Source organism: Hipposideros armiger, unplaced genomic scaffold (assembly GCF_001890085.2).
Source record: "Hipposideros armiger isolate ML-2016 unplaced genomic scaffold, ASM189008v1 scaffold_186, whole genome shotgun sequence".
NCBI lineage: Eukaryota > Metazoa > Chordata > Mammalia > Chiroptera > Hipposideridae > Hipposideros > Hipposideros armiger.
The window spans coordinates 598,513-612,173 of record NW_017731536.1 but is presented as its reverse complement, the minus strand read 5'-3'; the positions used below and the strand labels follow the sequence as shown (position 1 = coordinate 612,173).

The window sequence follows — 13,661 nt, the reverse complement described above, 5'->3', positions numbered from 1 at the left end:
AGATGTGGAAATAGGAATAATGAGTGTGTTGGTGGTGTGTGTGTGTGTGTGTGTGTGAGAGAGAGAGAGAGAGAGAGAGAGAGAGAGAGGGAGAGAGAGGGCGAGCATCTTGACCAACACAGGGGTTTAGAAGGACATAAGTCTGGGTGGAAGGTGAGGCCAGCAAGAGGTCCTGGAGGGCCAAGAAACCAAGCCGGATGTGTAGGCGAAAGGGAGCTGGTGGAAGCTTCTGTGTTCAGAGGGCCTGAGCCTCTCCATCCCGTGGCTGCGCACACAGCCCCATGCTTGGCTCTGCAGGGGAGGCGGGGAGGATGCCAGGGGCCACCCCAGCCACTGCCCTGCGCTTTGCACAGCTGGAAGCGGTTGACGTGGGCGAGATCTTTAAGATCCGGCTGGGGCACACGGACGAGGGCTCCTCGCCCGCCTGGTTCGTGGACACGCTGTGGCTGCGGCAGTTGCTGGTGCTGGAGGTGGAGCTCACCCCCGAGGAGGAGGAGCAGAAGCAAAAGGAGAAGGCCAAGCTGGAGCAGCTGCTCAAGAAGGAGCGGCTGAAGGCCAAGCTGCAGAAGAAGATGAAGAAGAAAAAGGGCAGCGAGGAGGAGGAGGAGGAGGAGAAAGAGGAAGAGGAGTCTTCATCGGAGGAGTCGTCCTCTGAAGAGGAGGAGGAGGAGACTGAGGAGGAGGAGGAGGAGGAGGAGTTCGGGCCGGGCATGGAGGAGGTGGTTGAGGAGTACAAGTTCATTGCTAACCGCTGGCTGGCCCGGAACAAGGAGGACAATGAGATTGTCGTGGAGCTGGCGCCTGTTGGCGATACCGTTCCTGAGCGTAAGCTTGAGGAGGGGTCAGACAGTCCCCTACAGGGGGCCCAGGGAGGGGGGAGGGGGCCTAGATCTTCTGTCACATGGAGGCCCCCTAGGTGGGCACCCATCATGGCTCCGAAATAGCTCTCCTGACCTGTGTCTGAAAAATGCCACCATGGACAGTTCTCTGTCGGGGGTTAGCATTGTTCTTGTCCTGTGGCTCTCAGAAGAATTGGACGACTTGAGGAGGAGCCCTGATAGAACTCAGTGTTGGGGGCATAAGGTAGGAGGGTTTCTGAGGGCGAATTTTCCCATGACTTCTTGGGCTTCGTGGCAAAGGAACGCCTTGGGTAGGGAGGAGGGAAAAGTTCAGTTCCAGCTTAGTGTCGATGTGAAGACGGTCTGTAGGTCCTTCCTGTTTCCACCATCTGCCTGTATCCTAGAGGCTGAGCCTCAGGGCCACTCTGAGGCCCAGGTGTCCTTAACACTGAGTCTTTCTCTATCTCCAGCCAACACCTATACGGTCCAGGTGATCACAGGGACCGTGCCCAATGCTGCCACCAGTGCCAACGTCTACCTGACCATCTATGGTCAAGAGTATGGGGACACAGGCGAGCGGCCTCTGAAGAATTCGGACAACTCCAGCAAGTTTAAGCAGGGGCAGGTAGGGTATGGACTTTCCGGCCCTTGGCTAGGTGGTTGGGATTCAGATGTAGGGAGCCCTCTGGTGATTCTCAAGGCTGCCTCACCCACAATGACCATTGTGTCCAGCAGTGAGCTTTGTTAAACACAACTAGGTGTCATGGAAGTGCCTCCTTTGTAAGCACCAGTAGGGGGCATAAGAGAGGCACAGGTGGGGGTCCAACTCCATGAAGCCCACAGGAACTAACCATAGATAGGATAACCAGCAGACTCTCACGTGCTGACTGACTGGAGCAGGGGTTCAAGGAGGAAGTATTGACCATAAGATGGCACTTTGGGGACAACTTGGTAGGAAAGAGTGATGTTACCTGGGCCTTGGTGGCTGCGTATGTTGTAGATGTCTAAAGATGGCCATGAGAGGTGTTCTCCAAAGACAGGATCTCATGACAAAGATGTAGGGGTGGAAAGGCAGAAGGCCAGTTCAAGGACAGTGAGTCTCCCCATTGCACTGCGGTTCATGCTGAGTGGGTGCTGCCTCTGGGAAGCTTGATGAGACCCACTTAAGGGATGGGGCAATGAGGGCCTTGAAGGAGAGGCCGAGAAGCCTGAACTGCAACCTGAGGTGGTGGGAGCCACAAAGGCTTTTGAGCATTGGGAAGAAATGCTCTACCTCCCTCCTCCAGCTAGAGTGGGAAAAGCATGGGAAACACAGCTGTCATCTTTGTCCTTAGAGATTGTGTAATATCCTCTGGCTAGAAGACTGTCCCTCATCTCACCTTTCCCATTCTTGCCCCTGTCCCAAAGCCAGGCTCCCTCATGAATATTGAGGGAGAAAAAAAAGAAACCAAATCCAGTAAAACACTTCTGGGCTCATCACTTAATATGTTTCAGAGGCCCTGGTTTTTCTTTCCACACTCCTTTCCCATTACTTGATGGATCAGGGTTTATTTCTGTGTTTCGGTATTTTCCTTTAAAAATTATAGCCACTGTGCTCCTGAATTGGAAGAAAATTGCTGCGAAAAGGCATAACTGGTACAACTGATAAAATTTGAATGCAGACTCTATGTTAGGTAATAATATTGTTGATGTTAAGTTCCCTGAATTTTGTAATTGTACTGTGATTATATGAGAATGTCCTTGTTCTTGGGAAATCTATGCTGAGGAATTTAGGGGTGAAGGATCATGGTATTTACCATTTGTTTTCAAGTGATCAGAAAATGAGAGAGAGAGAGAGAGAGATAGCAAATGAGAAATCTAAGTGAAGGGTATATAAAATTTCATTGTAGTATTTCCACAAGTTTTCTATAGATACGAAACGTTTTTCAGTATTAGAGAGTTTACAAACTTACAGCCAAGAAGGTCCCATTCACTTATCCGGCCCTGGTATCACCTGTTTCTGTTTCCTCCAGTGTCTATACATATGCTTGTACACCTTTTGTCATCCCGCCTCTATGGCAAGCAAGTCCAGGTCATCTGTTTCTGTAAATCACTTTGGATTTACACTTCGGATCATAACCGGTGCTTAATCAAGATTTGTGGTTGAAGGAGATTATGCACACGTGTGCACACACAGCACACACCCAAGCAACAGGCCCTACACACACGCGTGCACGCACACATGCACACACATCCCAAAAAGTATCCCTTTCTGGTTTGGGTCTCACAGCAGCCTCAGGGTGCCCCAGGTCCTGGGAGGGTGAAACTGATGGCAAGGTGGGGAGGGTGCCACCCCTCTGAGTGCTACCCTGACCCTTCCCAGACAGACACCTTCACCGTCGCCGCCTTTGACCTGGGGCCCCTGATCAAAGTTCGGGTTCGTCATGACAATGCAGGCGGCAGTGGAAGCTGGTTCCTGGACAGAATAGACATCACCGACATGAACAAGGAGACCACGTGAGCAGGGCTGAAGGGAAGGGAGGGCAGGCCATTCCTGCCACTAAGAGAGTCCTGGAACGAGGGCTGAGGGTGGGGTGGCTGTGATGCCTGCAGGTGAAGGTGGGGGAGCTGTGATGCCTGCAGGTGGGGGTGGGGGCCTGTGATGTGGGCGTGGCCCATGTAGCTGGCTGAGTGCGCCTTGTCTCCCTCCCTTCCCTCTCATCGGGCAGCCCCCTAGAGAGCTGCTTGTCCTGTCAGGTGACAGTCTGGTAGAACATCCAGTCCAGTTTTTGAGGGCCATGAACTCAGAAGTCTGGGTTTTCTGTCTCCGCCCGACATTTATTGGCCCACTCTCCGTGCCCAGACCTAGTCACCCATGTGTTTCTCCACATAGAAAGCGACTTCCAGTACATTCTAATGTTCTCGACCAGGGATAAGCAAACCTTTTCTGTGAAGTCCAGATAGAAAATATTTTAGGCTTTGGGGGCCATTGGGTCTCTGTCACAGCTGTTCTACTTGGCCTTTGCAGCAGGAAAGCAGCCACAGATGACACCTACATGAATGGACATGGCCGTGTTCCAGTAAAACTTTATGGACACTGAAACTTGCAATTCATGTAATTTCCACATGTCACAAAACATTAGAGGTCTTTAGATTTTTCCCAACCATTAAAAAAAAAATCTAAAATCCATGCTCAGCTTGTGAGATGTACATAAGCAGGTGGTGGGCAGATTTGGCCCACGGGCCACAGTTTGCAGGTCCCTGTTGGGGAGTCATAACTACCATGTGAGCTAGGTTGGGAAGGGGGTGCCATTCTCTTAACAGGTGAAGGGACCCCCATCTCCCTACCCCCCCCACCTCCACCCCAGGGAGGTGAAACTGCAGCTCCAGAGCCAATTCGTTCCAAAGCCAGGATAGGACTCCAGACCATCAATGATGAATCTGCTGTTACCATCATTTGGCTACACTGACTCTTGGGCAAAATGGGCTAAGGGGCAATAGACATGAAACTAGGACCTGAGATGCAGTGGGAGGTGGGGAGGGAGGCAGAGAGGAAAGCAGGCAAGATCCTAAGTTGGTTGTGGAGCTTCCCAGGGCCTTCCAGTGCCTGGAATGTAGTGGGCACCCAATAAATAAATATTTGTTGAGTTAACCTCCTTGGCCTACAGCCTGGTGTCTCCTAGGGCATACCCTCTTCTTGGGCTCCCCTCTGTGCAGGGCAGGGGGTGATGAAACTCACCCCATCTCTCACCTGTATCCTGCCCCAAGAGGTTACTCCAGATGGGGACGCTGAGGCACAGCGTACACGTGGCCTTATGTCATGGATTTCCATGAGGTCATCGTGATGGCACAAGAGGGCCATGGTACAACCCCATGGTTGGGAACCAGGGTCCTGACCTGGGGTAAGTCCTCTGCCAGAAACTCACCAGGTCACCCTGGACAAGTTGCTTCATCTTGATGGGCTTTCATTTGCTCTTCTGATAAATGGGCTTACTGATGTCAGGCCAGCTTATTTCTCAAGATGTTCTGAAAATCGAAGGCATTTAAGATATGGAAAAGGATAAAGAGCTACCAAAAAACATGAGGACAAGGACAAACTGTGAATATCCTCAGCTTCCCCTTGCAGCTCTGTTAAGGCCAGTTAAGTCTTTTCCATTGATTTGGCATTTCTGGGCCAGCCTAACAATTTTTAAATTATTGTAACTTTTTAATCTATTTTAATATCTGTCGCTACTTGTCCTCTTTGATTATTCTTTAAAAACACTAGCTATTCTTACCTTTTCAAATCAAGACATTAAGTGACTTGAAAAAAATCCTATTGGAATTTTGATTGCTGTGCCATTAAATGTATGTGTGGAGAATTGCATATTTAGAATAATAAGTGCTCCCCACACCCAGGCACGCATTTCCATTTACCCAAATGTTCCTTTAGATATCTCAGTAATGCTTTACCATTCTCTACATAGAGCTGCTACACATTCCTGGTAAGTTTACACCCAAATATTTTATATTTTTATCACTCTTGTGGATGGAACCTTCTCATTACTCATCTTTCTTCTTCCACTCCCTTTCTCTTTTTCCTTCCTTTCTCCACTCCTCACTCACCTCATCTTCTCTTCTCTCGCTGTCCTTTCTTGTTGGTGTTGTGTGTTTACATGTCCTTGTTTCCTTGATATTGAAGCAATAGTAAGGGCTCTGTGATGAGCTGGCTCCAACCATTTGCAAGCTCAGAGAGCAGCTCTGAGCAAAGCCTGCTCTGGGAGACAGACATACAATTATGGCAGGTCAAAGAAACAAAATCAGAGTAGTGAATCTTTCTTGTGGACAGTGCCTTGGACACTCCCATGACCTTGATTAGCTCAGGATAAGGATAAGTGAACATTGGCTTCATCCCTCAGCTGCTCTGGACCCAGTCACCTGCCTCCATGCAAATTAGATGCCCTTGACCCTTTCTGCCTCTCATGCCTCACCGCCAATCTGTGGGCCACTTTTTTCTTCAGAAGAGCATGAGTCAGACCCCCTCTTTCATCTTCACCATCCCCTCGTCAGTCTCCTGACTGGTCCCCTTGCTTCGCCCTGGCTCTCCTATTGTCTACAGCAGTCCAGCCCTCAGGGTCATGTCCCCCTCTGCCAACCACCTGCCGAGTCTCCCATTTCACTCAAGGTAAGAGCCAGAGAGAGCACTTCCGGTGGTTGCCCACACCCCCTCCTTATCTCTCAGTCCTGGTCCCCGTCTTACTCACTCCTTGCTGTGCCTTGAACCCAACAGACATGTTCCCCTCCCCCTACCCCAGTGCCCTCACATGTGCTGCCCCCTCTCCCTGGCACTCCTTCCTCCAGTGGCTCCCTCTCATACTTTTTCTAGGCAGGTTTCTGACAGGTGTCACCTGCTGAGTGAGGCCACCCCTCCAACCCCCAGAACATTTATTCCTGTTCCTCTGGTTTTCTCCATATCACTTATCACCTGACCTACAGTAAACTGCTGTGTTTAGTTATTGCTCCTCTCCTTGCAATAGAAATAAAAGGCACATGCATAAGGTAATGACTTCATCTGTTCTGTTTATTGCTGTGTCCTCCCCAATAGTTAGAAGAGTACATGGCACACACTAGGCATACCATAAATACTTATTAAGTCAAATAATGAATAAAAGTTTTGTCTGATGTATTGATTCATTCATTAACTCAACAAACACATGCCCTACCCAGTGCTGGGGGTGAAACAGCTAGGTCAGACTCGACCTTTGAAGAGTGGAAAATGGTGACAGTGTGGGAGATAGATGTATTAGGCTCAATTCCTTTCTCTCCTACTCTTGGCTTGTGTGTGGCCTTGGTAGAGTCATTTTACCGGTTTCTGCCTCAGTTTTTCTGATGAGCAATGACTAATATTTTAGTACATCCCAAATATTGAATAGGACATACTTACAATAAAACATATTCATTGCTTATCTAAAATTCAAGTTTAACTGGGTGTCCTGTGATTTTTCTTGGCTAAATCGGGCAACTCTAATTCAAGGTCACATGACGGTAAGTGGCAGAGCCAGGATTTGAACCCAGTCTGGCTCCAGGGATGTGTCCTTAATTGTCCCACTCTGCGGCATCTCTCATGCCTGGTCTACTTTCCTTCCTATTCAGGCACTTCCATTGCCCCAGGCCTGGCCTCTACGCTGAGGAGTCTAACCTGGACCTCCCTTCCTCAGATGCCCCAGCTGACTGCTGTGCCAGCTCCTTATCCACACTCTTTGTACCTTCCAAGAGCATAATTGGGTCATCTCACTACAATTCAACACTTACATATTGAGCAGTTTTTACGTATAACCCTCTCTGTGAAAGTAGCTTTGGCTAATAGATGTATTCCAGAAAGGGTTGAAACAGTCCTCAAAAGTTCCTCTTCTTTTAGATGCCTTCAATATGGCCCCGATTGAGGGTTTGCTATGCTCCAGGCAGTGTTACACAGACATTTTCACTGGGTTGCCTGCAGACTCATCCCCACGTTTGTTCTCTATTCAGGGAAAGTGACACTAGTGGGGTGATTACCAGGCTAGATAGGATGGAAGGGCGATGCTGTGGCGGGGTAGAGAGGGGAGCGTTTGGCACCACCGAGGGCCTCTCATTTCTCAGTCCATGACTAGTCTTTCATAAGATCTTTCCAAGAAGACATTCCCAGCCTTTCCTCATTTCCCGCCCCCACAGGTACTACTTCCTGTGCCAACGCTGGCTGGCAGTGGATGAAGATGATGGGCAACTATTCAGGGAGCTGCTGCCAGTGGATGAGTCCTATGTGCTAACGGACGATGAGAACCCGGGTGGTGACAACTCCCTCGACAACATGGGCCTAGAGCAGAAAGGTTGCCTCAAGATCATTTCTTCTCTCCAGCATCCCTCCCCCTGTCTCTCCCCCATCCTAGGTCTCCATCTTCCCTCCTCCTGTGAGCTCTGGATGCTTCTCCCTCGGGCATTCTATCTGTATTGCCCTCTTATTACTCCATGGCAAGAATGGGGAAGTGAGGAGGACATATTCCCATTGCATAAGGCTGGGTATAAAGCACAAGTCTTGGAATGGAAAGGAATGGAAAGGAAAGGAATGGAATGGAATGGAATTAGAATGGAATGGAATAGAATGGAATGGAATAGAATGGAATGGAATGAAATGAAATGAAACGAAATTAGAATGGAGTGGAATGGAATGGAATGGAATGGAATAGAATAGAATAGAATAGAATAGAATGGAATAGAATAGAAGGTTGTAGCTGGTTCTGACTTAGTCTTGTGTCCTCCCCTCCAGGCACATTAGAGGATCTCAGTCCATTTTTGTCAAGGGAAAGAATGAACTTTCAGACGTTCTGTGATGCTTGTGCTCCTTTCCTTGAAACTTGCATCTTTAAAATTCTTCCCAACCTGGAAGAATCAGACCTGGGCTCCTAGCTGATGAGTCCCTGACCCTCACAGTAACCTGAAGTCTCCCCTAAGCATCCTACAACGCGACTGATTTGAGGGCTTCCTGTGTGAGCTGGAGGTGAAGGAGGCCTCATGTCTGCTTTTCAGACCAAACGCAACCGCAGAGCAACACATCCTGCTAGTAAAGCTATTCACAGGAATAGTCAACGTGAACATCGAAACATGCTCAGTACATTTCCTCTTGGCTTCCTTCATGGAAGGAGCAATCTATCACTCACTTCTCCACACTCCTCTCCTGCAGATAAATGTACCACATTCTCAGTGACCGTAAAGACTGGGGACAAAAAGGATGCAGGCACCGATGCCAACGTCTTCCTCACGCTCTATGGCACGCTAGAAAACACTGGTAAGAAAGCAATGCGGGGCCACACACATTCTCCCCAGGGAGACTGGAAGGCTCCAGCAGCATGTTCCAAGGAAATCCTGGTTGTACTCCTTTCTGTCTCTCATTTTCTCTCTCTCATTCTCTCTCTCTCCCCCCACTTCCCTCTCCCTCCCTCCCTCCCTTAAAAAGCCATTTTAAGTATTCTCCTTTATTATTTTATTTCATTTTATTTCATGATGGGAAGAACACTTCACATGAGATCTATTCTCTTAAATTTTAAATGTACAATACATTACTGTTGGCTGTAGGTATGTGTTGTACAGCAGTTCTCTAGAGCTTGTTCATCTTACTATACTGAATCTTTATGCCTGCTGGTTAATAACTCTACATTTCTCCCTCTCCCCAGATCCTGGTAACCACCATTCCAATCTTTGATTTTATGAATTTGGCTATTTGGGATTCCTCATATAAGTGGAAACATTCTGTATTTGTCTTTCTGTGTCTGACTTATTTCATATAGTGTATTGTCCTCAAGGACCATCTACATTGTTGCATATAGCAGAATGTCCTTCTTTACAAAAGCCTAAATAGTACTCCATTGTGTGTCTAGACCACATTTTCTTTATCCACTCTTCTGTTGGTGGACATCAGATGATGTAGGTTGTTTCCACATCTTAGCCATTGTGAATAGTGTTGCAATGAACGTGGGGGTGCTAATATCTTGTCAAGATCCTGATTTCAATTCTTTTGGACATACGAGTATACCCAGAAGTAGGATTTTTATATCATGTGATAGTTCTATTTTTAATTTTTTGAGGAAGTTTAATACTATTTTTCATAGCAACTGTACTATTTTGCATTCCCACCAACTATGTGCAAAGGTTCCAATTTCTCCACATCCTCACCCACACTTGTCATCTTTTATTTTTTTGATAGTAGACATCCTGACAGGTATGAGGTGATATCTCATTGTGGTTTTGATTTGCAACTCCCTGATAATCAGAACAATGAGTATATATATATATATATATATATATATATATATATATATATACTGTTGGCCATTTGTGTATCTTCTTTGCAGGAATGTCTATTTAGATCCTTAGTCCATTTTTTTGGTGGGGGCGGAATTGCTGTCTGTGCTTTTGGTGTCATATCCATGAAATCATTGCCAAGGCTAATGTCATGAAGTTTTTGCCCTATGTTTTCTTCTTGGGACTTTACAGTTTTCAGGGCTTATGTTTGAGTCTTTAATCCATTTTGAGTCGATTTTTGTGTATGGTGTAAAATAAGGTCCAAATTAACTCCTTTACGTGTGAATATCCAGTTTTCCCAGCACCATTTATGGAAGAGACTGTCTTTTTCCCATTGTGTATTCTTGCATGCCTCTGACTCTTGACAAATTGCATGCAACTAGCCTTATCAGAGAAAAGCAATTTCTTTTTTCTTAGAAAATCTCTGCATGAGGTCATTTGTCTACCTGGGTTGTGAATGTTGATTCCTTTGGAAATTCTTCCTAAATCTTCCTAAGGCAGTCCTACTGCACTCCATGGGGACAGAGAGTCCCTGCCCTCTCTCCTCTCCTCATTGCTGCCTCTACAGCCCTAGAAGTGTGTGGAAGCCATGTGAATTGCCTTCCTTTCAGCGTCCTCACCCCAGGTAATGGTGACCAACTCTGTGGTCCATCTTTTTCTAGGTCTTTCTGAAAGTTTTATGCCATTTCTTGTGTCCTTCTTGGAGACACCATTCTGTTTCCCTTTCAAAAGTATAATTAAGGGGCTCCCCAATCCAAACAGTGAGTGGTCTCTCCCCTGTGATTTCTGCCAGCTTTCTCCTTCTGTTCTAATGGCAGCGGTAGCCCTAACTCTAACTCCACCCCAATAAGGAAAATGGTGGCTCTTCCCCGCCCCCAGTGAGATTCAGCCAATCGGTTCCATGGTATTCTCAACATGAGATACTCAGGGGATTTGGGGTCATTCTGGAACCTCTGCCCAGGTACTCAGAGAAGCAGTACTTAGTGATGGAGTCAGCTACCTGTCCAGCCATTCAGAGTGAGTTCAGAGAGAGTTGGTCCCTCAAAAAGCCATCGTGTATTTGCTCAAAATCCTATGGGTCCAGAGCCTTGTGCTAAGCATTGTTGAAGGACAAAGCAACCTAATCTATGATCTTGGGGTCTTATAATTTTAGCTCACGTGCTAATACAATGGTGTGATGGTAAAGCACGGACACAAGCCTGACTGATGGGTTTTAAACTTCTGCTCTATCACTTATCTGTGTCACCTTGGGAGAGTTGCTTAATCTCTCTGTACTTTACTTTCCCCCATTTGTAAAATGGAGATTAAACTAATGCATGTCTCACAGAGTTGTGGATTTCAAGAAATTGAATGAGTAAAATATTTGAGTCAAAATGACCCTCAGTAAACATTCAATGTTATTATTTAGTAGGTTAGATAATGTATAATGAATGCATTGNTCAGCCAGGCGTGACTTTTAGTGTTCAAACAGGTGTTGCCGATGAGGAGGAAATTAGCTCTGGAACAAGGAAAGTAGGTGTCATCTCTTTGGATCTGCAGCTGGCTGGTGACCATCTGGAAGAGCCTCAGCCTGCCCGTGAGGTCCCTATGGAGTCAGGCTCTGGGCTCTCATTGATTTGCTTCGTCATCCAGATATGAACCATTTCCCCTTAGCTCTGGTTTATTGCTTCTGAAGTGGAAATAGTACTATGATAGCTACCAGGAGCCCTGGGCTGAAAAACAGGACAAGAGATGTAAGAACACTTTTTATCAGGGAGGAATAATTTCACACACACACACACACACACACACACACACACACACACACACACGCGCGCGCGCGCGTGCAATATAACTGTCCCTGCACTTGTAAGGTAGCATGTAAGGTAGCTAATAGGAAGTCTATCCATTTTGGAAAAATGGAATGTCAAAGAGGTCAATGACTCATGGGTTGTCCCTGACTCTGTGCTAGGGACGTGATTATCAGTCTTACTCACATGTGCGCTATATGGGATGTGGCAGTGCCAGGCAGTGGTCAGGCACCCAGACCAGTGGCTGGGGCAAAATCACCTAAGTTCAGATCCTGACTTGGCCACTCACTAGCTGTGTGATCTTGGGTAGGTTACTTAGTATCTCTGNATAATGACACAACATCTTCAATCCCTTCAGCCCAATGGAGCCCTGGCTACAAGCAGAAATTCTGATCTAATTGGCCTGGGGTGGGGGCCTGAACACTGGTGAATTTTAGAGCCTTCCCCCATCCCCCACCCCCAGTAATGTCACTGTGCAGCCAGATTTGAGAATCCCTGATCTAGCTCAGTCGTTCTCAAACTTGAGTGGGCATCAGAACCACCTGGGGAAAGGGGGGCTTGTTAAAACACAGATTTCTAGGTCCCACCCTCAGACTCTTTGATTCAGTAGGTCTGGGGTGGGGCCCAAGAGTTTATATTTCTCACAAGTGATACTGAGGCTACTGCTCTGGGGACCCCCATTTGAGAATCACTGATCTAGCCAGTCCTTTCCAGAACCCACTGACACTCCAGCAAGACAAAGGATGAATCCAAGTTTATTCTCACTCAGTAAAGCCAGACTCATTTTCTGGGTCTTCAGACCATGTCTTCTAAGCCTACAGAAGGTGTCCGTCCTCCTAGCACCTGGGACTGAGGGACGGGGTTCTCTGCCTGGCTTCCATTCCTTTCTTTAAACTTGAGCCCTCCTTTTCCCAGAAAAGATGGACCATCAGTCCTTCAATGATTTCCCTGCCCTTCATGAGTCACAAACTGAGGCCAGGGGTCTGGGAGTGTCATTCCCGTCACTGGGTGAAATGATAAAGTCCTTGTTAACACAGGCTCTCTTCAGCATGTCTGGGCTCCCTATTTGGAATGCCTTCCACCAGGGACAATGTCCTTGCTTTTCTCCCCTCAGACTCTGCCCTCTTGTCATCTCTTCCCCACGCTCTTTTACGCCTGCTAATTTTATTGACAGCAGCCTGGAGTGTAATCCAGCTTCAGCTGGGTGCATGTTCCTACAGGAATCAGTTTAGCAGTGCTGGAAGCAAAAGGGACGGCACGTTCACGGGGAAGCTGTAGGGATCAGCCGTTGAGTGAGGAAGGATGTTTGGAGTCCCTGAAGCGGTCCATAGGAAACCACCCTGTGGAAGCCCTTGATGGGTTCTGTGTCTTCTCTCCTTCCAGGCAAGTCTCCGAGCTGGTTTTTAGAGTGGGTAGAGGTTGATGCCCCATCGCTTGGCAAGTGCATGACATTCCCCTGCGGCCGCTGGCTGTCCAAGGATGAAGACGACGGGGCCATCGTCAGGGATCTCTTCCACGTGGAGCTGCAGACGAGGCTGTACACACCATGTAGGAACTATACACAGCAAGGCTGCTCTGCTTCCAGGCTCCATCGCCCGCTCCCCCAACTGGGTCCCAATCCCTCCTTCAGGGTCCACTCTGTGCCAGGCCAACCTTAGCGATTTGGGTCTCTTCCTCCTTTCCCAAATTCCCTGGGCCTCATGCAAACTGTGGGCTGGTCCCAGGGGGAAAAAAACCATATGGGACTCATTCTAAGCTCCACCCCAAACTAGCTGGTGACAGCAGGCAGAGAGCCTGACCTCTCTGGGATTCAGTTTCCTTGTCTGAAAAACAGAAATAAGAATGCGGGATGGTTGTAAGATCCAAAAAGGAAGAAAGATAAAGGTCTAATTGTGAGATATTATTATCAACCCAATCATCAGTCCTCATTCCATTCACTAATATACCAGAGAAATCACCACTATAAGATTTTATCCTGATTGGGAGGTGGGGGAGGGTGGGGGAAGGAAGTTGAAAAGAAGCTAAATGTAATCCCTTTTACCAGTGAAAGGAAAAGAGGAAGGGGAATAATTAGATAAAGTTTTGACACTTCCCTTCCACTGTCATCATCAAAAAGTATGTATTAAATATTTATGCACTGGTATATGTAGGTACATACTAGATACTGGGACTCAAACTGAAATCAACCAAACTATAAAAATCTGTCTGAATATTCTAAAATCTGAACCAAACCCAGACA

At 47.4% G+C, this 13,661-nt stretch overlaps 1 protein-coding gene across 1 annotated transcript in view; it reads left to right on the top strand.

The window, feature by feature from the left end:
* Nucleotides 1-13,661, top strand: part of LOXHD1 (lipoxygenase homology PLAT domains 1) — a 158,805-nt gene that overhangs the window by 83,389 nt on the left and 61,755 nt on the right. Inside the window, exons 21-26 of the mRNA XM_019652717.1 lie at nucleotides 354-825; nucleotides 1,310-1,464; nucleotides 3,202-3,335; nucleotides 7,509-7,663; nucleotides 8,515-8,702; nucleotides 12,754-13,079. Coding sequence (XP_019508262.1) covers nucleotides 354-825; nucleotides 1,310-1,464; nucleotides 3,202-3,335; nucleotides 7,509-7,663; nucleotides 8,515-8,702; nucleotides 12,754-13,079 — 1,430 coding nt within the window. The remainder of the gene's footprint in view (nucleotides 1-353; nucleotides 826-1,309; nucleotides 1,465-3,201; nucleotides 3,336-7,508; nucleotides 7,664-8,514; nucleotides 8,703-12,753; nucleotides 13,080-13,661) is intronic.